Consider the following 25,463-nt stretch of genomic DNA (forward strand, 5'->3'; position numbering starts at 1 on the left):
CGTATTTGTGCTCCCGACGCTTTCGTGGTCCGAGCCTTCGTGGACAACGGCACCTCCGCGATGAAGAGCTTATGCGTGTGTTTGAAAGTAGTTTTGAGACCACTGTGACCTGCTCCCGTTACAGTGGAAGTTTTGTCGCTTAGGGGGCGTCCATAAATTACGTGAGATGTTTAAGGGGGGGGGTCGAGTCAAATCTCATCTAATCTTACGTTGGAGAGTGGGGGGGTCTCGGCAAATATCACGCAATTTTTTTTCTGATTGAAATAAAAAAATTGTACATGCTTAAGATTTAATCTCAAGCGTAATCGTAGTATGATTAAGATCATTCACTAATTCGTTCGAAAGAAAATAATTTCATTCATACTTCGACGTTATACATTACTACTGTCAAACCACCATATTTGTTTTATACCAAATAGCTCAATTTAATCTGAATTTGCGGTACAGTGTAGCCCGTCGGTTGTTTTCGCGCCACTATGAGCCGAACGCCCTATCACTCAGGGTGACGTTTGACAATTCCGGACTTTAAAGAACATGACGGAAAATCATTTGCTCCATTTCTAATACGCGTACCGATTCAACCGCTGAATGCCTTCATCAGCACGCCTATTGATCTCTATTGCCCAAGTATACGTGATGATTTAGAGAAAATATGCTGCAGTACATGCGGTATTACTTCGCATCTATCACAAGAGCTGCAGAGCACAGGCGAGCAGCTCACATTGCACCAGCTAAGCAAGCGCGTATGTACCGCAAAGTGCGACCCTCACGGATTGTCACAAGACGAGCTAGTGAGTTACTGTGCGCAGGCGTCAACGGCTTAGAGTGGCTAGATTAGAACGAAGTTGAAGGAGCACATGATTTTACTGAAAATCATATGGACATGTTGGTCCCAATAGTCTCTCTTGAAACCGCGCATGTTTCTCCATGGACTGAATTAGAGTAGATATTCTTTTTTTAATCGCAGTAGTTACGATTTAAGTCTTCTATTGTTAAATTTTTATTACACTTATAACTCTCAGCAATATTGTTTACTAGTCGTAAATAAAAGCACGAAGTAAATTTTTTTTCTTTTTACAATAACAATCCAACGCGTTTACATAAGAAACCCACATTTTGAAAAATCTCACGTGAGATTGGGGGATGGGGGAGGGGGTTGAATAAAATCTCACGACATCTCACCAGGGGGGGAGGGAGGGTCAGAAAATTGAAAAAAACACCTCACGTAATTTATGGACGCCCCCTTAAGTGAGAGTTCAGATTCATCTTTTTCGTACGACCACCTGCTCAACGAGGCGAGCGTAATGGTCTATGGATATAAAGGGGAATTCAAACGGTCCACCACGGCAACGCTGGTGAACCCCCTGGCTGCAAACCATCCAATGTACACGGTGTCGCATAACACCCTGGATTAGGAGAGGAAATAATGGGATGCCAAGGGTTAGGAATCAAGCGATCTTCGTCGGTACGGTGATCTTCGCATGGTGATTGGATGACCACCAAATACGCCGTAAAGCAGATAGATGGCTAGCCAATCCCCATATGGAGCTTCCCTCTTAGTTTGTGTTGGGTTGGTCCTCATGGTCTGCGGGTCAGACCATCACTCCAGCCTCATCCCTGCGGTAAGAAGACCATCATGTTGAGGTCTCACACATATAAAAAACATTAACTTTATCACTCATGGGCTGGTTGATACGAAGATTTATTTCGAATACGTTTTGCAAGGCTATAAAAATACATACTTGAAAACATTTATTAACAATAATACTACTACGGTTTTATTTTAAGCATTTGGAATATTTTCAAAAAGTGTTATGAAATCGGCTATGCCATCCGCGTAATAATCAGGTTGCTGCTCAATGTCGGCTGCCAACATTTCCTCTTTCGGAGTGCTACCGGACAAAACGAGCAACGCTTGAAAGCCAACTGCGAGGGCGAAGCGTATGTCGTGCGTCATAGAATCGCCAATAAACAGGCAACGTTTCGGATCTTTCAATTTGTAAATTTCCTTCACTATGTCACCCAACAATGCCGCCGGTTTGCTGACAATTATAGCCTCCTTGTGCGTAAACCTCTGTATTGTTTCGAGCGTATCACAGAATCCTAAAAACAAAGCGAAAATAAATTAAAAAAATTACGGTTGAAAAGGTGTAGAAACAAACCTGGCATCGTGAAATCTGATGTCATTGGCAACAGCCAGTCCGTTCCGCCTGCAATGAAGACGCAATCTTTATCTTTTAGATAACGTGTAGCCGCACAGATTTGCGCATAATGTAAGTTTAAATTAATATCGTATAAGACAGCCCCAACTTTTTGTTTAGGCTTTGTAATATCGCCAATCGTTTGGATCTGCACATTTGGGGGAGCTTCCTAGAATAGTAGCAAACAGAATAATTAACGACAATATGATTTCAAATATAGATTTGTATAGTACGTTAGTACAGTGAGTATGAAATTGTATAAGGAGCAGATGCCTCGAGAAAGTATAGCTACGTTGCTTAAAATTTGTGATCCGACTCTTTTTCATGATGATTCCTTCGAAACAGGAATGGCATAGTGAACTTATTATTAACGAAAATCATATAATCATCTATACAAATGGCTCAAAATTAAATGGCGAAGTAGGTGGAGGAGTTTACTCTGTTCAACTTGTGGTTAACCAATCATTTCGCTCACGTGATCATTGCATTGCATTTCAAGTGGAAGTTTCGGCTATAACAGAGGGGTTTACAGCGATACAAATGAGAGTTTTATCCACAAATGAAGTTTTCATTTACTCAGGCAGTCAATCAGCTGAAAAAGCGCTAGAATCCGGAATACACTCGTCAAAAACAGTCGCAGAATATTTTAAACTACTAAATGACGTATGTCAATAGTGCAAAGTACACCTTATCTGGGTGCCAGGCCACAGAAACATAGCAGGAAACGACAAAGCAGATGAACTTGGCAGAATTGGTACAACTCTTGATATCTAATTGGAATACCTATGCCCATAGCCACTTGTAAATTACTAATAGATAGGAAAACCATCAACATGGTAAATAGGATTTAGCAAAACCTCGCCACATGCGAACTAAGCAGACCGACATGGCCGAAATGGAACAGCGGTCGCTCAGAAAACCTGTCGAGATTTAATGAAAAAGTTACAAGAAACCTGAGGGATGTATTAACTTGTCACTGTTTAATAGGTCACCACGCTAGAAGGTTGGGACTCCTATACTACGACTTTTGTAGAGAAGAAGTGAAAACAATCGAACACCTCCTATGGGAGTGAGAAGGCTTAGCCAGCAGACCAGCAGACTTCGCGCACTTGGTGGCGGATACGAGTATAGCGCATCTAAAACGAACGAAGCTTTGCTCGTTTATAAAAGCTAGAGAATGGTTTAAAAAGGAACCCACAGTGCAAGGATAAGTTCCAGTGGTATCACAATGGATCTGCGGCAGGTCTAAATGTGTCATTACCTACCTACTAAGTCTATTTCATCTTTACAGATATATATTACTTTCACAAATTCATTTTTTTGGCGGCCGCCGTAGCCGAATGGGTTGATGCGTGACTACCATTCGGAATTCACAGAGGGAACGTAGGTTCGAATCTCGGTGAAACACCAAAATTAAGAAAAACATTTTTCTATTAGCGGTAGCCCCTCGGCAGGCAATGGCAAACCTCTGAGTGCATTTCTGCCATGAAAAAGCTCCTCATAAAAATATCTGCCGTTCGGAGTCGGCTTGAAACTGTAGGTCCCTCCATTTGTGGAATAACATCAAGACGCACACCACAGATAGGAGGATGAGCTCGGCCAAACACCCAAAAAGGGTGTAGGCGCCAATTATAAAGGGTGATTTTTTAGCTATTATCTTTTTAAACAGTTGGTTTAAACAGCTGACGCACGTTTCGTGCTTTGTTTCACTGTCAAACATCTTCAGTTTGGTCTATAATTTAACCACGAATCGTCTTACAAACGAACAACGCTTGCAAATCATTGAATTTCATTATAAAAATGTGTGTTCTGTTAAGAAAGTTTAAAGTTGAAAAATTATGTTCCGTGACGAAGCTCATTTTTGGTACATAAATAAGTAGAACATAAATAAGTAGAATTGTCGATTTTGGAGTGAAGATCAGCCAGAAGAGTTGCAAGAGCTACCAATGTATCCAGAAAAGGTCACAGTTTGGTGCGGTTTATGGGCTGGAGGTATCATTGGACCGTACTTCTTCAAAGATGCTGCGAATCGTAACGTAACTGTGAATGGTGAGCGCTACCGTGAAATGATATCCAACTTTTTTTGCCAAAATGCAAGAGCTTGACTTGTATGATATGTGGTTTCAGCAAGACGGTGCCACATGCCACACAGCACGCGTAACAATGGACTTGTTGAGAGGCGAGTTCAGTGAACATTTTATTGCACGTTCGGGACCTGTCAATTGGCCGCCCAGATCGTGCGATATAGAGCCTTTAGATTATTTTTTGTGGGGCTATGTTAAAGCTCACGTCTATTCAGACAAGGCTGCTTCAATTAACGCATTGGAAGACAACATTTAAACATTTATATGTGAGACACCGGCCGAAACATTCGAGAGAGTATGCCAAAATTGGACTAAGCGGATGGACCATTTGAAGCGCAGTCGCGGTCAACATTTGCATGAAATAATCTTCAAACATTTAATTATATGGACTGTATTATCGATTTAAATAAAAATTTCATGCATTTTTCTGAATTTTACGTGTGGTTTTTTGAAAAACTTTCCTATAGCTCCTAAAAAATTACCCTTTAGTTTTCTTATTTCTATTGCACCCGGTACGTATACGCAACCTTCTAATCAGGAAGCCATTTTGTGACTTACAAAACAAACAAAAACAATTTTTAGTGGACTCTAAAACAAATAGACGATAAGCCATATATTTGCTACGAGAATTCTTGGGGTTAATCGTAAAAAAATTATCTTGCATTAAAAACACACGGCAAAATATTGCAAATCACAACTAAATCTTCCCGCATAGTAGTAATAAATTGTAACTCTATTATACACATGCACGGAGCATACGTGCACATGCATATTTAGGTACACATTTGGGTATGCATGTATGTGCATTAGGGTGCATCGAAATTGAAATTTGAAAAGTCGAGCCAAGAAGCACTGAAAGGTTTGGCAACGAGGAAAGGAGAGTCGTAATAGAAGGAAAAGGTTAGGACAGGATAGAATAGAGAAATAAAGGTAGCTAGACCTGTGAAAATTTTCCAGATTCTTTGGCAAATCTGAATATATCTTCCAATTTGAAATTATTAAATAAAATTAATGAAAATTAAGAAACAAAAATAAATGTGAAAACTGAGTGTCCTTTAGATCCTAAGCGGCAGGACACTCACAGAGCAAATTCTTAGTGCAATCCGCCTTCTCTAGGCAAGACAGGCAAATCGACCCTCAGTGATAAAAATGGTGGTCATATGTTGACCGCATAGATTGTGTCTTGAAATAATATCGACCATTAGCCGAACGTCTTTTCTTCCGAGTTTTAGACAGTTCTCTGTTAGACCTTGCCACAAAACACTTTCTAGCTTGGAAGCTTTCTAGACCGGACCCTCGCTCTTTTTGTAAATTGCATACATAATCGCTTCTCCAATTCATGATTCCTGCAGAGCTGGTTAGGTTAGGTTAGCCTGGTTGGCAACAAACCACGCATAGACCTTTTGGTCCCCAGCGATACCAGATGGAGACCGACCTCTATGAATACCGAAAGTAAACATCATGTAGGATGTCAGCGCGTTTTTGGCAAATCTAAGCAGCGCTGGAAGATCCGCTTTTGAGACGTCCTCCAGACCCTCAAACAATGGGGCTCCCAAGCATTTTAAACGCATTTTTAATAATGCCGGACAAACGCACAGAAGGTGATCTAAGGTTTCCTCAACATCCTCTCTGCATTTCCTGCATTTGTCCGTGTTAGCAATCCCTATCTTGTACGCAGGTGCAGCCAATAGATTATGACCTGTTAGCATACCTGTGATAGTTCTGCAGTACTTTCCCGAGAGCGTAACTACGAATTGAGTCAGTTTTTTGTTGTTAGTTCTACACATGACTTTTGCTGCTTTGCATGTGGTCAAATTAGTCCACCTAGCTTCCACTTGCCTTTTCATGTAGTCGTCCATTTCATTGTATATGGTACTTAGTGGTTTTGGTATGTCATTCTCTTGCTCAAAAGGTAGTCTAACAGCATTTTTTCCAATCTCATCTACTATTTTGTTCCCCATAATGCCTTTGTGACCAGGTACCCAGTAGATATGCAGCCTGCTTGCAGAGCTGATTAGTATTATTGCAGCTGGTCCCTGTGCGGTAACAGCTGCTCCATAGTTGCCCAATTCATTGGCATTTTTATTACCTTGAACACCTCGGTGTCCTGGAAGCCATATAAGTACAAGCTTATTCTCTCTTGCAACAGAATTAAGCTTTTTCTTATATTCTTGAACAATCTTTGATGTTTGCTTTGCGTTCTCTAGGGCCTTTAGTACGACCTGACTGTCACCAAAGACTCCAATCTGTTTCCCGCTCCATCTCCTCTTAATTATCCATTCCGCTACTTTCAGAATGGCAAAAATTTCCATTGCTATTCTTCCCATAGCGTAATGTTATTTATTATTGTACTATCGTTTAAGCAACTTCGATACCACAGTCTAGACAGATGGCATATGGTATATATTCTCATAGACTTGGAATTGAAAAATCTCTGCGTCTCCCTAATACCAGCAGTGTCTTCCAGGCGGAAGTACTGGCATTGGGGAAGCTTGTAGGCTACTAATCACGGATTTCTCTTTTTAGGGTAATATCGCTATTCTCTCGGATAGCCAAACTGCAATCCAGGCACTGGGTTTGGCTACAACAACCCGTAAAATAGTGGAACAAAGAAGGCATGCCGTTACCACCTTGAGTGAAAACCATAAAGTTACCTTAATCTGGGTTCCGGAACATCGGAGCATTGAAGGTAACGAAAAAGCAGATGAACGGACAAGAAGGGGATCTGTCATGAATAACGCTCTTGCTGTACCGGTATTCACACCATTAGGTGCGGTCAAGAATGCACTTTCCTTAAAATACCTTCGAATCGCAGATTGTAGATGGGGAGACCAGACGGAATGCAAAATTAGCAGAACGTTATGGCCTACCTAGAACCTCAAGCAATCGTCGATATTGATAAACATGAAACAACGGGACGCCTGTAGACTAATGGCAGTCATAACTGGTTTTTGGTCTATCGGAGAACAAGTATCCCTCACAATACATACTGTCACAGTTGTAAACAACCGGAGAAAAAGGAAACAATCTGCCATTTCCTCTGTGAATGCCTTGCCCTATAGAAGGACAGAATGTTAACCCTGGGTAAACCGCTGTTCGAGAGTCTCGAGCAACTGTCTGGCTTAGACGTCAACAACCTAATAAGATTCCTAAACCGCACAGACTGGATATAGTCTTGCTGTAAATGACTGTGAAACAAGTTGGTAATGAGGATCTGGCAACAAAATGGTGCGGAAGCGCTAGTTGAATTCTGGATAAATCACCACTCTAACCAACCAACCAATCGTTTAAGTACTATATGTTGTAAAAACGCTGGAAGAATACCTTTCCGGTGGCATCTTATAAATCAAAATCTCTCAAACTGTAGCTACTTATTCCAGTTTTCCTCAAACCGATCAGCCAAAAATAACAAAAAAAAAAAAAAATTAATTCCGTTGGAAAAGCTGGCACTTTTTTTGACGAGGCGCTCTAACGTACATACATACATACACAGGCATATTTCCGAATGTTTATACATACCAAAGTAATTACATTTATGCCTCCGCTTCGCAATGTTTCATTAGCCGTATCACAGCATAACGAGAAAACCGGCTGCTTAATGTTCTGCCTTTTCAAATAGTGCACCATAGACTTGGCTGGGTGTATAATATCATCCTAATAACAAACACACAACATACAGTAAATATGCGAATACGCGAATGTATGTGAATTCGGTTTTACTTTTTGAAAGTTTTCCACTCCTATACCACTGAACTTCTTCACATATCCGTCGTCCGTTTGCAAACTGTTATTCGTTACAAAGAGCACCCGCTTGCCATTCGCCTTCAGCGAGTTCACAGCCTCTCCAGTTCGGGGCAATGTTGTAGCGAGCATCCACATCACACCGTCACAATCGCAAATTACCACATCAAAAGAGTCGACGAAAGCTTTCTGATCCTGAGCGGATAGTTCTAGAATGTGTCGTAATTTCTGCGCTGCCATCGTTGCTTGTCAGCGCTGCACTACTCACGTCTATCTTTGCCGGAATGCTGATAGCTACTCATATTTATCGTGCCCGCACTCACCGAAGTAAACGACCGTTCCGCGTCAATTGACGCAATCAAACTTAAGCGGCAATTAGTGTTGCTAACTGTAGTGGGCATTAGTGTAAACTATTGTAGGTGCCGCACCATAACACCGTAGCCGTACAGTGGTTACACAATTATTCGTATGCCCACAGTTTATAAACAGATACACCTGATACTTAGCCCGTTGTATACAAAAGAGCAAAATTTGGATATATTCGTTAAAAATAACATATTGATTCACTACTTAAGGGACAAAAACTTCCAAACTCATTTGTGGAATTAGAGAACTTAAGAGAGAAATAATAGGTACACAATTTTATGCAAAAATAGTATTCGTACATAGCCATATGAAGAATAGTTTATTAAAAAAATTATAGAAAACACGAGTATTCAGTACTTTGTTGGCCCGCCTTCAGCTTTGATAACTGCTTCCAAACGTCGCTGCATTCTTTTCACCAATACTTTGGTCCGTTAGCTGCAATTTTCTCCCACTCAACACTGAAAGCTGTCTTGAATGCCGTCTTTGATGTTATTTTGTGCTTTCTGATTCTCCTTTTGAAGAGCTCCGAGACATGCGCAATTGGGTTCAGATCCGGTGATTGAGGTGGTAAATAAGGCATTCTTGCATGAGATAAGATGAGTGTTTTGGGTCATTGCCTCGTTGAAACAAGAACCCTTTACCATCCAGTCCAAGTTTCACGGCACTTTCATACAAATTATTCTTCAAAATGTTTAAATACAGATGTTTGTCCATTTTATCATCTTTATAAACCATTTTGCATATTCCATATGCAACTATGCACGCCCAAACCATTGTATTTCCTCCTCCATGCTTAACGGTAGGAATAAGATTTTGTTTTCATTCAGTTCTGTAGTTTCTTCCCGCCAATCTTTGGATAACCAACTCATCCCAAAACATTAATGACGAATGTGACAGTTTCCCAAAAAGAATTTAGCTCAATTATATAGCGTTTGGCGAGCGCCACTCTCTTCTCTCTGTTAAAAACTTGCAATGTAGGGCTTGCGGCGTGCCTCTCTGCTAATGATAACCAGCCTTATGCAGACAGTTACGGATTGTTTGTGGGCTTGATTTTTTATGCAAAGACTCTTGAATATTTCGGCTTACATAGTTATTTTTGCATTTTGTGCGACTGATGCTACTCTGTTGCGTTCCTCCATGAAGTCAATATTTTTCGCCTTCCGCCTTGGTGGGGACTAGCTTCCAATTTGCCAGTATTAACGTATTATTATTATTATTTATTAGAATAATATAAAATATTACACTAACTTGAAAACAAAAAAAAGGCCACACTAGCTGCTTGGGCCTTCGGTGCTTGGTAATTATAAGGTTATGTTTAAGTTTTAAGGTATAGGATAAATGACAATTTTACAAGCTTTCAATTGGGCCGATTACCTTCATAAAGTTATATGTATATTTTAATGACATTCTCTGTTGTGGTATTTTTCAAAAGTTCAGAGGGGTTTTTGGAACCGAAGATAGGTACACGTTTAGTATTTTTATTTATTTATTTTATTTAGTAAATTTACTTACATAATTAAATTACATAAATAAACCGTAAAACTAGGCAACTAACAACTGTGGTCCTCGGCCTAATATAGATTGATCAGATAATCAGATTAAAGTTGTTTAAATTGAATAATAAATGCCACATCTTTTTAAGAGCAATATGGTATTGGTAATGTTTTCTGAGGTAACATTTTTTAACAATTTGGGAAAACATATTTCATTGAATAATTGTAGTTGCATACTTTTAATATAGCTACAGTTGTAAACTAAATGTTCGAAAGTTAGTGCGCTGGTTAGACAAAGTTGACATGTTGGCGGTGGTATTTTCTCCATAATACAATATGTTTGTGTGTTAGTCGCGTATGGCAGAGCCTTAAGCGTGTATATTTTATAAGTTCATTTCTGGAAAAATTATATGCATACTTAATGGCTAATCCTTCTTCGTTGAAACTTTTGTACCCGTCAATGTATCTGCTCCATTTATCTCTATTTATTTGTGAGTAGTGGTATTTTACTGACCTTATGATGTCATTTTTGTTAATAGTTTTTTGAGTGATAATAGGTGCTGTTGTAGCAAATTTTGCGGCTTCGTCAGCTAGTTCGTTTCCACGGATGCCAACATGACTTGGAATCCACATTATTCTTATCTTAGTAGGGTATTGGATTAATGCATTTCTGATCTTTTGAATAGTCTCGTTTTTGTGTTGAATGTTAAGCAGTGCTTTTATGGCAGATAATGAGTCAGAGCAAATCAGATGTTTTCCTTGGATTACTTTACACGTATTAACGGCTCCTAGCAATGCTTGAGTCTCAACGGTAAAGATAGAGCTGTTTTCATCATGACGAAAGAGTTTTTCAAGTCGGAGGTCGCTACTAATAATTGAAAGCGAGGTAGTGTGCTCCGTTTTTGAACCGTCTGTATAAATTAGATTCCAGTTTTGCAGTCTGCGATGCATATTTTTGTTGTAGGAGATAGCTGTTTATGTAGGCTTGAAGGTCTTTAGAGACAAGTGGAATAAATAGAAAGACTGGAGATTAGTGCATGTACTTGGCCGCTAGATCTGCCGATTCATTTCCCAGAATGCCTTTGTGACTTGGAATCCAGACGATACGTATTTTGTCTCCATTTTTTATTAAGTAATCCCGTATTTGAGAGAGAATTTGACTACTACCGTAAATGTTGGATAGCCCTTGCATTACCGAAAAGCTATCAGTAAATATGGCAAATTTACCTTTCGATTTCGACGCAAATTCCATTGCTTTAAGGATAGCGGTTGCTTCGGATGAAAATATTGAGCTATAACTTGGTAACAAGCCTCCTGTTATCAGTGCACCATTATTGTGTACAAATTATAGAATTATAAGTTTTTATAATATAAAAATTATTAACTTTATTCAACGCAACCTTTACCACCGGAGTCCTCTGCTAAAAGAAAGATCCATTTTCAACAGAACTCCCATTTACAAATTCTAATTGGACAATAGTGAGTTTCACAGTTTATTACTCATCGCTGTTAATTGCTCTGGTCGCTCTCATAACAGTCGCCTCACACTTTCATTGTAACTGCAAGTAATGCGTGTGCTGTTCGCTGTTAACTGAACTCGCTTTCACAGCAGTCGACTCACACTTGCATTGCAACTGTAGAAGCGCTGTAAAGTCGTATGCTTAAGATGTTCGCTGGTAGGAACACATCAGAGAGCATATCCGTGTATGAAGGTGGCCAGCAGTTATTTCTGCTTAAGGGGGTCTAGAATTTTGAAAAAATCGAAAAATCCAGGACAAAAATTAAGGAGTTTACGTCTTCGGCAATGGACCCACTAGAAAAAAAGGCGCCTTAGGAGAACTGCTGGACAGCGGCCATTTTGAAATTAATTCAGACGAAAAATTTTGTATTTGTACCATGAAAGCTATATTATTAAACCTATTTCACAGATTTTCGATTGATTCCTTTGTTGAGTCAAAATAAATTCATAAAATATGCCCATTTTTTGCGCTCTAGACCAGCTTCCCCCCTTAACTTACACTACAGCGAAAGTTGTGCTATAGCCGGATTTAGACCCGTCTGTAAATATGTGAGTTCTACTAGCGAACTCTTCTCTGTTGACTAGTTCGTCGTAGAGTTGTTTGAACAGTTCGGAGCTAGTGTTATTTTTATAGAACTTGTGGCGATCAGAGTTTATTGAGGTGGGGGAGAAAGTCCAGGGGGCCTGTTGACACAATTTAAGCGATGTTTTTGGGATTTCAATTCCCAGGTTAGCAGTAATTCTTTGCAAATTAGAATGCGATTTGCCAATTGTTTTGCCGATTTCGCGCAGAGACTTGTTTTCCAAGTACAATTTAATACCAATTTCATGCATTTCTAATGGTAAATCTGCCCTTCATCACATTTTGTCACTTTCAAACTTTCGTGCAACTGAAACTGAATCGGCCAAAAAAACTAAGAAAACCCAATCTTATTTCGTTTTCAGCAATATTAGTAAAAACACAAACGATATTTACTGTTACTTTTGCAGCAATAATATCATGAGCTGTAAGTGTACGAATAAATCCATTTTGCTACCTGCCTGCTTTCCTAGGAACCCTTCAATGTGAGTTGAAATAACTGTGAATTAGTCACTTGTGATCTGTCAATTAGCTTGTTTTTGCCATATAATTATATCAGTCAATCGCAGGTGTGCTCTGCGATTTTCACTATGGATAAAAATATCAAACAAAGAATTTGTCTTAAATTTTGTGTTATGGACGGGATTTCGTATGCCGAATCGTTGAAAATGTTGCAAAAAGCCTATGGCAAGTGCGCTTTATCAAAAACACGGGTCTACGAGTGGTATAAGGCTTTTGCAGAGGGCCGAGAAGTCGTGGAAGATTTGCCCCGTTTTGGTCGCCCATTAACGTCTTCAGCGGATGAAAATGTCGACAAAGTCAGGGAAATGTTGCCGGAAAACCATCATTTAAGTTTGAAGGAGGTAGCTCGGGACCTTAGCGTGTCTCACAAATCAATTTGCAACATTTTAAACCATCAATGGGGCATGAGACGCGTGGCTGCTCGGTTCGTTCCAAAAGAGTTGAATTCTTTTCAAAAAATTCAACGGAAGAAGCTGGCTGAAGACAAGTGGCAAGTGAATTCGGACCCAACGTTTATCCAGCGCTTCATAACAGGTGATGAGACGTGTGAGTGAGATGACTTTGACATGCAAACCAGCCAACATGCAACCAGACGGCTGAATGATGCTATCCACATGAGTCGAAACCCAAAAAGCCACGTCAAGGTCGGTCAAAAGTGAAAGCCATACTACTCGTTTTCTTTGATTATCCTGGTGTTGTGCACTCGGAATTCATTCCAAATGGTTGTACGGTAAATAAAGAATATTATTAGGAAGTTATGTGTCATTTGAGAGAAAAGGAAGGAAGTGCATAGGAAACGGCCCAATTTTTGGAAAGAAAATTCATAGATCTTGCACCACGATAACGCACCGTCTCTCAAGGCTCATATTGTGTGCACTTTTTTGACCAAAACCTCGACAAATATCATCGACCATCTGTGAAATAATGGGGTTTCCAATAACAGGTGTTATCTATCGCTATCGAGAGATGATTAACAATTTTTTACGCCCAGCGTAATTTTTTAAGACAGCGCTACGTGCCACACAAACAACGAAATCATTGATCTTTTACGGGAAAAGTTTCCGCACCGTGATAACTCTCGAAGAGGTGATCACAATTGGTCACCGAGATCTTGTGATTTAACAACTTGTGACTTTTTTCTTTAGGGCCACGTGAAAGAGAAGGTCTACGCCAACAGCCCAGGGGAGATTCAAGACCTCAAAGATGGAATTCGAGGATATAGAGCAGCCACCTTGAAATTCGGTTATGGAAAATTTCATGAAAAGGATATTGTCCTGTAAGCGTGATCGTGGTGGTCATTTGCCTGATGTTAATTTCCACTATTAACGGCATACCTTCTTCTTTATAATGAAATAAACATCCGACCATTTATATTAAAAAATAGCATTTTTCTTTGAATATCAAAATAACACCTCTTATTTGAAACCCCTATATATATAATTGGCGCGTATACCCTTTTTGGGTGTTTGGCCAAGCTCCTCCTCCTATTTGTGCGTTAGTCTTGATATCGTTCCACAAATGGAGGGACCTACAGTTTCAAGCCGACTTCGAACGGCAGATATTTTTTATGAGGAGCTTTTTCATAGTAGAAATACACTCGTAGATTTGCCATTGCCTGCCGAGGGGCGACCGCTATTAGAAAAAACTTTTTTCTGCTTTTTGGTTTGAATTCCGAATAGTAGTCACGCACCAACCTATTCGGCTACAGTGGCCGTGGTCGCGGTCGCGGTCGCGGTTAAACCTTTACATAGTAAATAATCTTTGAAGCATCCATGTCCACTCAAAAACTGGGTCGGGTAGAAGTCCACTTCTCCATGTGGCCTCGTTAACCAAAGCTTTAGGTTGGGAATGCATTTGAGCGTCCAACGCCCTTTTACAGAGTTATCCCACCTTGTTTGACACTCATCGAGATACAATTTTCTCGTAACGCCGCACAAGGAGACGAGCTTACATGCCTCTGTGGGCAGCTTCCATTGCTAATATGTCTAGCGGGTACATGCCAGATATCATTAAGCCTGCATCGTCGGACACCGTTTTAAATGCTCTACATACGCGTAGTGCGCATAACCGATAGGTAGATTGCACGAGACCTCGGAAGTATGCTACATGATTTTTTTTATTCGCCCAAATTGGTGCACCTTACAAAATGTGGCTTTTCATGACATTAGCCAAAAGCTGACGGTGATTTTTATTTGGTTCTCGTACGTTTAACATCAGCCGTCGTCAACGACAACGCCGTCGTAGTGGTGGATGCTTTTTTCGCTGACATACTCGAAGTGTGCTTTGAAAGACAATCTTTTAGCTGCCATTATTCCCAAGTATTTGATTGCGTATCAGTAGTGCTTCGAGAATTGGAAAAAGCTCCAGCAGAAGTGCATTGAATCTGGATTAACAGATATTCACGAATGAGTGAATATTCTTCGACAAATATAAGAATCACCTTATTTTGAACAAACCTCGCACATATAAAAAACATTGATTTTTATCACTCATGGACTGCTTGATATGAAGATTTATTTCGAATACGTTTTGCAAGGCTATAAAATTTCATACTTGCCAACATTTATTAACAATAATCCTTCTACGATTTTATTCTAAGCATTTGCAATATTCTCAAAAAGTGTTATGAAATCGGCTATGCCATCCGCGTAATAATCAGGTTGCTGCTCAATGTCGGCTGCCAACATTTCCTCTTTCGGAGTGCTACCGGACAAAACGAGCAACGCTTGAAAGCCAACTGCGAGGGCGAAGCGTATGTCGTGCGTCATAGAATCGCCAATAAACAGGCAACGTTTCGGATCTTTCAATTTGTAAATTTCTTTCACTATGTCACCCAACAATGCCGCCGGTTTGCTGACAATTATAGCCTCCTTGTGCGTAAACCTCTGTATTGTTTGGAGCGTATCACAGAATCCTAAAAACAAAGCGAAAATAAATTAAAAAAATTACGGTTGAAAAGGTGTAGAAACAAACCTGGCATCGTGAAATCTGATGTCATTGGCAACAGCCAGTCCGTGCCGGCTGCAATTAAAGCGCAATCTTTATCTTTTAGATAACGTGTAGCCGCACAGACTTGCACATAATTTAAATTTACATTAATATCGTATAAGACAGCACCAACTTTTTGTTTAGGCTTTGTAATATCGACAAACGTTTGCACATTTTGCATGTTTGATGGAGCCTCCTACAACAGTAGCAAACAGAATAATTAACGTAAATATCTGATTATGAAAGTCGTCTAAGACAAAAATTTTAATAAAGTACATATAAACATAACTTGAAAATAGCGCGTGACCTTTCTCAAAGAAAGTCATGAGGTACATAACCGTCGTATTGAAACAGTAGACCACAAGTTTTTGGTATCGGGTCATTGCTTTCTACCGAATGACCGTGATTTCGATTTGATAGAAATGAAAATAAAAAAAGCAACTTGCTTATACGAGGAGTGTTGAAAAAGTATCACGAATTTTGTGTTTTTTCAAAAATTATTTATTTATTCATTAATATCTATTTTGTCCTCTTCACAGTAATCCCTATGAGATATTATGCACGTGTGCCAATCTTCGAAGCACCTCAAAAAATCATTTTATTTTATTTATCTTGTTCAGCTTCTCCTTCTTTATCGTCAATCGTAGCGTAGCGTCGTGCTTTCATGGGCCTCTTCAGTTTCGGGAACAAGAAAAAGTCACAGGGGACCAGATCTGGGTAATACGGTGGTTGTGGCATCATTAGTGTGTTGTTTTTGGCCAAAAAGCCGCGCACAAGCAACGCTGTGTGCGCAGGGGCGTTATCGTGATGCAAGAGCCAATTTTTGTTCTTCCACAAATCCGGGCGTTTCTGGCGGATTGTTTCGCGCCAATTGCGCATGACTTGCAGGTAATATTCCTTATTGAGCGTTTTACCCTGTGGTAAGAACTCATGATGCACAACGCCCCTGCAATCGAAGAAAGCCGTAAGCAAAACTTTTACATTCGACCGAGCTCGGCACGCTTCTTTCGGTCTTGGTTCGTGCGGCAGCTTCCATTGAGATGATTGAGCTTTGGTTTCCACACCATAACCATAAACCCACGTTTCGTCATGACAGTTATGACACTCTGGAGCAAATTTGGGTCGTCGCGGACAGAGTCCAACATTGCATTAGCAAAGTTAATGCGATGCTGCTTTTGGTCGAAATTGAGCAGTTTTGGTACGAATTTTACGGCGACCCGTCTCATGCCCAAATCATTGAAAAAAAAAATCGAATGTCACGAGCCAATCGATATGTCTAGGTGTCTCAGCAACTTCTCTAACGGTGATTCGACGATTGCCAATATCATTTTCACTTCATCAATTTTTTCGTCTGTTATTGAAGTGCTCGGGCGTCCGGCACACTTTTCGTCGTTCACATCTTCTCGGTCTTCTGAGAACACTTTGAATCACCGATGAACGTTGCTTTGGTCCAAAGTAGCTTCTCCCTATGACACAGTCAACATTCGGAATTCATCCGAGCACTTAATTTCGTTTTTCACACAACATTTGACACAAGTTCTTTGATCCATCTTTTTGAATAGGTAAAAATGGAAGACGAGCCGAAACACATGCAAGCAAAGCAGCTGTCAACAATTAACTGAATATTCAAAATGGCCGAACTCGTCGGCATAAGTGAGAGACATGAGTACCAACATATCGCCACAGAAAAATCAAAATTCGAATATACGTAACCTGCGAGAATTCAAAATTCGCCATAATTTTTGAACACACCTCGTGCAACCCTAAGCATTATTATGAATTGATAGAAAAGTGTAGAAGGAAAAAACCATTTTCGGTAATTCGAATGTCGCAACCGGATTTTATTTCGACGAAATTTAGTAGATGATTCTAAATTCCACGTTTTGAATGTTTCACCTAAAAGAGGGAGACCAAAAATTTACGAAAATATTAAATTACTTCCATTATACACCACCTCTAGACCAGTAACGGAAGAAAAACATAAAGATTAAAACATAAAAGATTAAAAATTAGAAAAAATGATAAAAATGGATTGCTTTTTAAAAATAATTAATAAATGTTCATGAATTATTTCATTTGAGTTTTTGTTTCAAATAAGACTCATAGCTCTTTATTGCACTAAGTTATTTATAGGGCATTCCATTAATTTGGAAAGTGGTCTAAGTCAATTAGGGGGGATGGGGTAAGGGTTTCAGCGGAAAAAACACTATTTTTGGGAATTTTTTTCTTAAATATGGATTGATCAAATTTATTTAAACCTTTTGTACATTAGGGGGCGTCCATAAATTACGTGAGATGTTTAAGGGGGGGAGGGGGTCGAGTCAAATCTCATCTAATCTTACGTTGGAGAGAGGGGGGGTCTCGGCAAATATCACGCAATTTTTTTTCTGATTGAAACAAAAAAAAAAGAGGTTGTCTGTAAAGTCGGTTTACTGACGATAGTTTAACGTGATAACGTCATAAGAAAATACTGATTGAATGGTTGCATTTTTTAAAAGAAAATTTTAATTTTATTTGTTTGATAGATATTTTGTATGGATATAGAGAATGAGTTAACATTAACATGACATAATATACTTTAACATAACATAACATAACATAACATAACACAACATAACACAACATAACATAACATAACATAACATAACATAACATAACATAACATAACATAACATAACATAACATAACATAACATAACATAACATAACATAGCATAACATAACATAACATAACATAACATAACATAACATAACATAACATAACATAACATAACATAACATAACATAACATAACATAACATAACATAACATAACATTACATTACATAACATAACAAATTACCCCGTATTAAAGCACTTATCAACAGCTTTCATTTGATACCCATATTGTACATACACAACCAAAGGTTAGCCGGGTCCACGTTTTGACCTATATCTCGAGACCCCAGTCACGGAGCGGCATGAAAAATACTCTGTACTAAAGCATTCACCAACAGCTTTCATTTGATACCCATATTGTACATACACGTCCGAAGGTTACCCGGGTCCACGTTTTGACCTATATCTTGAGACCCTATCCACCAATAGGTATTCAAACTATACGGAAATCATCTTCAATACCTACTTAACAATGTGTGTAAGTTTGGTTTAATTCGGTTCAAAGACACGGCGGGTCGACGTTTTGGCATATATTTCGAGACCCTAGTCATCAATAGGTATGAAAACTACCCCGTATTAAAGCACTTATCAACAGCTTTCATTTGATACCCATATTGTACATACACAACCAAAGGTTACCCGGGTCCACGTTTTGACCTATATCTCGAGACCCCAGTCACGGAGCGGCATGAAAAATACTCTGTACTAAAGCATTCACCAACAGCTTCAATTTGATATCCATATTGTACAAACACATTCTAGGGTCCACGTTTTGGTCTCTATCTCGAGACCCTAGTCACGGAGCGGCATGAAAAATACTCTGTACTAAAGTATTTACCAACAGCTTCCATTTGATACCCATATTGTACATGCACATCCGAAAGTTACCCGGGTCCACGTTTTGACCTATATCTCGAGCCCTATTTCCAAAATAAAATATAATCCATGTTACTCGTGGATGATGTAGCTTTCGAATGGTGAAAGAATTTTTAAAATCGGTCCAGTAGTTTTGAGCCTATTCATTACAAACAAACAAAGTTTTCCTCTTTATAACATTAGTATAGACAACATATCTTATAAGGTATATGGTAAATATTACCATACATTTTTTCCTTCATATATAATAAAAAAATTAATAATTATAACATTAAAACAACAGGTATTATTAACAAACTTGGTTTTATATTATTTTAAATTCTTCAAGTGAATCAAATTAATAATAATCAATAAGAAGGCATATGCAAATACAAATACGTGAATTTATATATGTACATATGCGCATATACATACATACATATATACGCTCACTTAAGTAGGAGAGAGCAAGATGTCGAACGTTGCCGTTCGTTTGCTTTGTTTGCTTTGTCGTTCGTTCCGCCCTTTCGCTTGCAGTTCATTCAATGCAATGAGCAAGGTAACGGCAATGAGCAAGGTAACACTAATATGAGCAAGGTAACACTAATGAGCAAGGTAACACTAATATGAGCAAGGTAACACTAATGAGCAAGGTAACTACATATGAGCAAGGTAACGACACATTTTTTCGTGCGTGCAGCCTGTTAAATCGAATTATAAGACGTTATCACGTCAAAAATTGTAAATGCTTAAGATTTAATCTCAAGCGTAATCGTAGTATGATTAAGATCATTCACTAATTCGTTCGAAAGAAAATAATTTCATTCATACTTCGACGTTATACATTACTACTGTCAAACCACCATATTTGTTTTATACCAAATAGCTCAATTTAATCTGAATTTGCGGTACAGTGTAGCCCGTCGGTTGTTTTCGCGCCACTATGAGCCGAACGCCCTATCACTCAGGGTGACGTTTGACAATTCCGGACTTTAAAGAACATGACGGAAAATCATTTGCTCCATTTCTAATACGCGTACCGATTCAACCGCTCAATGCCTTCCTCAGCACGCCTATAGATCTCTATTGCCCAAGTATACGTGATGATTTAGAGAAAATATGCTGCAGTACATGCGGTATTTACTTCGCATCTATCACAAGAGCTGCAGAGCACAGGCGAGCAGCCCACATTGCACCAGCTAAGCAAGCGCGTATGTTCCGCAAAGTGCGACCCTCACGGATTGTCACAAGACGAGCTAGTGAGTTACTGTGCGCAGGCGTCAACGGCTTAGAGTGGCTAGATTAGAACGAAGTTGAAGGAGCACATGATTTTACTGAAAATCATATGGACATGTTGGTCCCAATAGTCTCTCTTGAAACCGCGCATGATTCTCCATGGACTGAATTATAGTAGATATTCTTTTTTTAATCGCAGTAGTTACGATTTAAGTCTTCTATTGTTAAATTTTTATTACACTTATAACTCTCAGCAATATTGATTACTAGTCTTAACTAGTTGTAAATAAAAGCACGAAGCAATTTTTTTTTCTTTTTACAATAACAATCCATCGCGTTTACATAAGAAACCCACATTTTGAAAAATCTCACGTGAGATTGGGGATGGGGGATGGGGGAGGGGGTTGAATAAAATCTCACGACATCTCACCAGGGGGGGAGGGAGATTCAGAAAATTGAAAAAAACACCTCACGTAATTTATGGACGCCCCCTTATTAAACATACTTTTAACTATATTCTGTAATTTTTTCATGCGGAAATACTTAAAAATAATCCGGTGACAGATCATGTCCGGGAACGTCTTGAAAACAAAAAACATTTTGCAGTAATCACTGTATCTCGGTCGGAAATTATCTGAAACCAAAACCAATTCAAATTTAGTCAAAGTATCATTAAATCTTCCCCCCAACGTTGTTCATTTATTTTTTCTTCGTTTAACAATTTTTGGCGGCGGTCTAAAGTGAAAACTTCTATTTTCAACGAAAATTTCCGCCATTTTGTGGGCGGCATAACCTCACCACATGCGAACTAAGCAGCCGGGCGTGGCCAAAATGGAACAGCGGTTGCTCAAAAAGCCTATTGAGATTTAATAGAGAAGTTACAAGAAACCTGAGAGGTGTATTAACTTGTCACTGTTTAATAGGTAACCACGCTAGAAGGTTGGAACTCCCATACTACGATTTTTGTAGAGAAGAAGTGAAAACCATCAGATACCTCCTATGGGAGTGTGAAGGCTTAGCCAGCACACCAGCAGACTTCGCGCAGATGGTAGTGCATTCTTAACAGATGTTGCGGATACGAGTTTAATTTAATTTAATTTAATTTAATGGTTTAAAAAGGAATCCTTAGTGCAAAGATAAGTTCCAGTGGTATCACAATGGATCTACGGCAGGTCTAAGTGTGCCATTACCTACCTATCAAAGTCTATTTCATCCTTACAGATATACCTTCAGATTTTTTTTTTAACCATCTATGTACTCCAATAACCATCTATGTACTCCAAGTGGGATATGGCTAGCTGAAGCCCATGTTTCTCTACTTAACATTTCCATTACAGAGGTGGCACTCTCTGCCCTTCAGTCGATGAGATAGGGGTATGTATCCGGACTATATAACTTAACACACGGGCTGAAAAGTCGCGGGCCTAACTCATAGATGGCACTAGTTTTATTGCATTCACCTCTTTTTCAATTAGTACTAACCTTAAACAGACAGCTGTTCAAATTCCATGATATTCTATTCATTAGTTCGTCAGTTATTGTGTATAAGAGTGAGACCACTTTTGTTATTTTCAAAACAATAGATCAAAAAGAATTTCGTATTTTAATTTACACTGCATTGGGATGGGGAAAAATACCGTTCAAGCGAAACAATGGCTTGAAAAGTGTTATGGGGACTCCGCTCCATCAGAAAAAATAAAACGATGGTTTGCTGCCTCCAAACGTGGTCGTAGAGACGCCGATGATGCACAAAGCAGTGGACGTCCAAATAAGGCAATGAGCCGGTAACACCAGAAAACCTAGAAAAAAAAATCCACAAAGTCGTTTTGAATGATCGAAAAGTGAAGTTGCGTCAGTTAGCTGACATCGTACAGATTTAAAAAAAAAACGTCTTGGCTTTATATTGCATGAGCATTTGACTAAGAGAAAGTTCTGTTCAAAGTGAGTGCCGCGTTTGCTCACTGTTTTGTTTCATCCCGACAACGCACCATGCCACACACAAGTCAATCAAAGCAATGGCAAAAGTACATGAATTGAACTCGAATTGCTCCCACATCCACTCTATTTGACATATTTAGCTCCCAGCGACTGCTGACTGTTGGCAGACCTAAAAAATGCTCGTCGCTCGAATGAAGAGACTATCACTAAAACTGAGGCCTATTTTGAGGCAAAAGATAAATCGTTTGACAAAAGTAATATAGAAATGTTAGAGCGGCGCTGGAATGATTGCCTTGTTCTTCATTGATAAATAAAGCTAATTGTGAACAAAAGGAACGTGTATTCGACTAACAAGAAAATAAAAAAAGTGAACACTGTCAATGAAATAAAAACCGTACGACTTCCCAGTAATGCAAATAAGCAAAACTTCTATAATACAACACCTTGCACTTTATTTGAACAGCTTGCAATTAGATTTGTCCATTTCGAAGGTTGCGATATAATCTTCTGTCATGCACTGTATATTACACAAGGCACGAATACCCATTGCGTATTTAAGAATTTGTATATTTCAGGTGTTTGGCCATAGCGGAAATTTCTAATATCAATTTTTTTCTTAAAAGATGCGGCAATAACTGAATGAAATACTGAAAGAAGTTAGGTGGGGAAATAGTCTAAGTGCAAGTAATCTACCTTTTGGAGCAGCCCCTCTCAGTCTGGTGCGCACCGTACCGAAAATTTAAAATTTAAATGAGTTTTTTTGAATCTAGTTTTAAAAAGTTTAATTTTTAAAAACGTTGTAATAAAAACAATTTTTGTAAAAAACAAAATAATATTGTAATAATAAAAATGGTGTAAAAAACAAATACATAATAGTATTCACAATTATATTTTACATCGAAATATGGATGAATTTTACCGACATATACAATTTTTTTTATAAAAACTTTTAAACATTTTTTTTAGAAAAACAATTTTTTACAAACATTTTTTAATAAAATTTTTTTTAAATTTTTTTATACAATTTTTTTTATACATATGTTTAGAAAAATTGTTTTGTTAAAATTTTTTATACAAACATTTTTTTATTAAAATTTGTTTACAAAACATTTTTCATAAAATTTTTTTCAAAATTTTTTTTTATAAAATCTGTTCGTGTTGCCTTCTCCAAAGCCTTTAGTGCAACGTATGTAATTGTCACTAGGTTGCTGTCACCAATAATTTTTAGAAAAATTTTTTTTCGTTACAATTTTTTTACAAATTCTTTTTATTAAACTTTTTTTACAAAAATTCTTTTTATTAAAATTTTTTTAAAAAAATTTTTTCATAAAATTTTTTTTTCAAAAGTTGTTTTTTATAAAATCTGTTTGCGTTGCCTTCTCCAAAGCCTTTAGTGCAACCTAACTGTCACTAGTTGCTGTCACCAATTTTTTTTTTTAAATTGTTTTCGTTAAAATTAAAAAAAAAATTCTTTTTAGAAACATTTTTTTTAGAAAAATTGTTTTTGTTAAGAGTCTTTTAAAAAATTTTTTTCTCAAAATTTTTTTTATAACATCTGTTTGCGTTGCCTTCTCCAAAGCCTGTAGTACAACCTAACTGTTACCAAAGACTCTAATCTGTTTCCCGCTCCATCTCCTCTTAATTATCCATTCGGCTACTTTCAGGTTGGCAAAAATTTCCATTGTCATTCCTCCCATAGCGTAATGTTATTTATTATTGTACTATCGTTTAAGTACCATCCGACTCCAGAACTTATTTCATTCTTGGACCCATCGGTAAAAGAAATATCCGTTAAGCCTCTTTGAAAGCACTCTGGATTACTCCATTGCGTGAATTGACATAAAATTAGGGTGCATCACTCTCAACTCTCTATACGAAACTAATCGATACTTTTTTCTCACGAAATTACTACATTTATTAAATAATGTCAAAATATTTCGCAAAAATATTAAGATTTACGCGCGCTGGACCAATTTAAAAGTACCTCCAAAGCTCGAATGTGTTTATAAATAAAATTAATTTTTAAAAACACTTCTTGCAAAAAGTCTCCTTAGAAGGTGAAAGAGCTTAAACTTAAAAGTTCTGCATAAAAATGTTTAAAAATTCTATCAACGGCATTAAAACAATTTTGTTTGCGAAGAACAAATTTGGAATGTGAATGATTTAATTTTCCAAAAAGTAAAAACTCTGGAAAAAACCTTTCCGGTGTTACCTTATAAGTCGAAATCTCTAAAACTGTAGCTACTTATTCCAGTTTTCCTCAAGCCGATCAGCCAAAAAAAAGCAAAAAATAAAAATAAAAAATTGCATAAAAATAAGTCATGAGTTAATTCCGTTGGAAAAACTGGAACTTTTTTTGGCGAGGCGCTCTAACGTACATACATACATATACACGTATATTTCTGAATGTTTATACATACCAAAGTAATTACATTTATGCCTCCGCTTCGCAATGTTTCATTAGCCGTATCATAGCATAACGAGAAAACCGGCTGCTTAATGTTCTGACTCTTCAAATAGTGCACCATAGACTTAGCTGGGTGTATAATATCATCCTAATAACAAACACACAACATACAGTAAATATGCAAATATGCGAATACGCGAATATATTCGAATTCGGTATTACTTTTTTAAAGTTTTTCACTCCTATAGCACTGAACTTCTTCACATATCCCTCATCCGTCTGCAAACTGTTATTCGTTACAAAGAGCACCCGCTTGCCATTCGCTTTCAGCGTGTTCACAGCCTCTCCAGTTCGGGGCAATGGTGTAACTATCATCCACATTACACCATCACAATCGCAAATTACCACATCAAAAGAGTCGACGAAGGCCTTTTGATCCTGAGCGGATAGTTCCAAAATATGTCGTAATTTAGCCGCTGCCATCGTTGCGTGTCAGCGGAGCACTACTCACGTCTATCTTTGCCGGAATGCTGGTAGTTACTCATATTTATGGTGTCCGCCATCAGCGACGTAAACGTACGTTCCGCGTCAGCTGACACAATCAAACTTAAGCTGCTATTAGTGGTGCTGTACCGCCATAGCCACAAACGGAACCATAGCAATCTGCTGTTCAAACATATGGGCATCAGTGTAAATTGTTATGGGTGCCGGAACCATAACCGTAGCCGTATACATCTATTGAATTTCGGTATTTCCCCGTAACCGTAAGCAGCTGTGAAATACTTTACATTTTTTTTTGATCTTTGCTTTAACAATTTGAATACTAAAAATGAACGATGAAAAATTAATTGTCTTAGTGGAAAATTATTCGTGTTTT

General features: G+C 38.3%; 2 protein-coding genes across 2 annotated transcripts; both read right to left on the reverse strand.

The window, feature by feature from the left end:
- Positions 1-1,681: 1,681 nt before the first annotated feature.
- LOC128857180 (uncharacterized) lies at positions 1,682-8,312 on the reverse strand. The gene is made up of 4 exons (XM_054092808.1): positions 8,006-8,312; positions 7,805-7,939; positions 2,163-2,370; positions 1,682-2,103 (listed from the first exon to the last, which is right to left on the reverse strand). The coding sequence occupies exons 1-4, from the start codon at positions 8,264-8,266 to the stop codon at positions 1,784-1,786; spliced, it is 924 nt and encodes a 307-aa protein (XP_053948783.1). The 5' UTR covers positions 8,267-8,312; the 3' UTR covers positions 1,682-1,783.
- A 6,673-nt stretch (positions 8,313-14,985) lies between these two features.
- On the reverse strand, positions 14,986-25,128 carry LOC128857179 (uncharacterized). Its single transcript, XM_054092807.1, has 4 exons — positions 24,809-25,128; positions 24,600-24,734; positions 15,480-15,690; positions 14,986-15,420 (listed from the first exon to the last, which is right to left on the reverse strand). Exons 1-4 carry the CDS (start codon positions 25,067-25,069, stop codon positions 15,101-15,103), a joined length of 927 nt encoding a protein of 308 aa, XP_053948782.1. The 5' UTR covers positions 25,070-25,128; the 3' UTR covers positions 14,986-15,100.
- Positions 25,129-25,463: the final 335 nt, after the last annotated feature.

This window comes from Anastrepha ludens, chromosome 3, assembly GCF_028408465.1.
Source record: "Anastrepha ludens isolate Willacy chromosome 3, idAnaLude1.1, whole genome shotgun sequence".
In the NCBI taxonomy this organism is placed as follows: Eukaryota; Metazoa; Arthropoda; class Insecta; order Diptera; family Tephritidae; genus Anastrepha; species Anastrepha ludens.

Excerpts from the sequence above, each read along its gene's own strand:
- LOC128857180 (XM_054092808.1), bottom strand. The coding sequence starts at position 8,266 with ATGGCAGCGCAGAAATTACGACACATTCTAGAACTATCCGCTCAGGAT. Across the intron at positions 7,940-8,005 it reads GAGTGGAAAACTTTCAAAAA|GATGATATTATACACCCAGC; the intron begins GTAAAACCGAAT and ends GTTTGTTATTAG. Across the intron at positions 2,104-2,162 it reads ATCAGATTTCACGATGCCAG|GATTCTGTGATACGCTCGAA; the intron begins GTTTGTTTCTAC and ends CTTTGTTTTTAG.
- LOC128857179 (XM_054092807.1), bottom strand. The coding sequence starts at position 25,069 with ATGGCAGCGGCTAAATTACGACATATTTTGGAACTATCCGCTCAGGAT. Across the intron at positions 15,691-24,599 it reads GCATAAATGTAATTACTTTG|GAGGCTCCATCAAACATGCA; the intron begins GTATGTATAAAC and ends CTACTGTTGTAG. Across the intron at positions 15,421-15,479 it reads ATCAGATTTCACGATGCCAG|GATTCTGTGATACGCTCCAA; the intron begins GTTTGTTTCTAC and ends CTTTGTTTTTAG.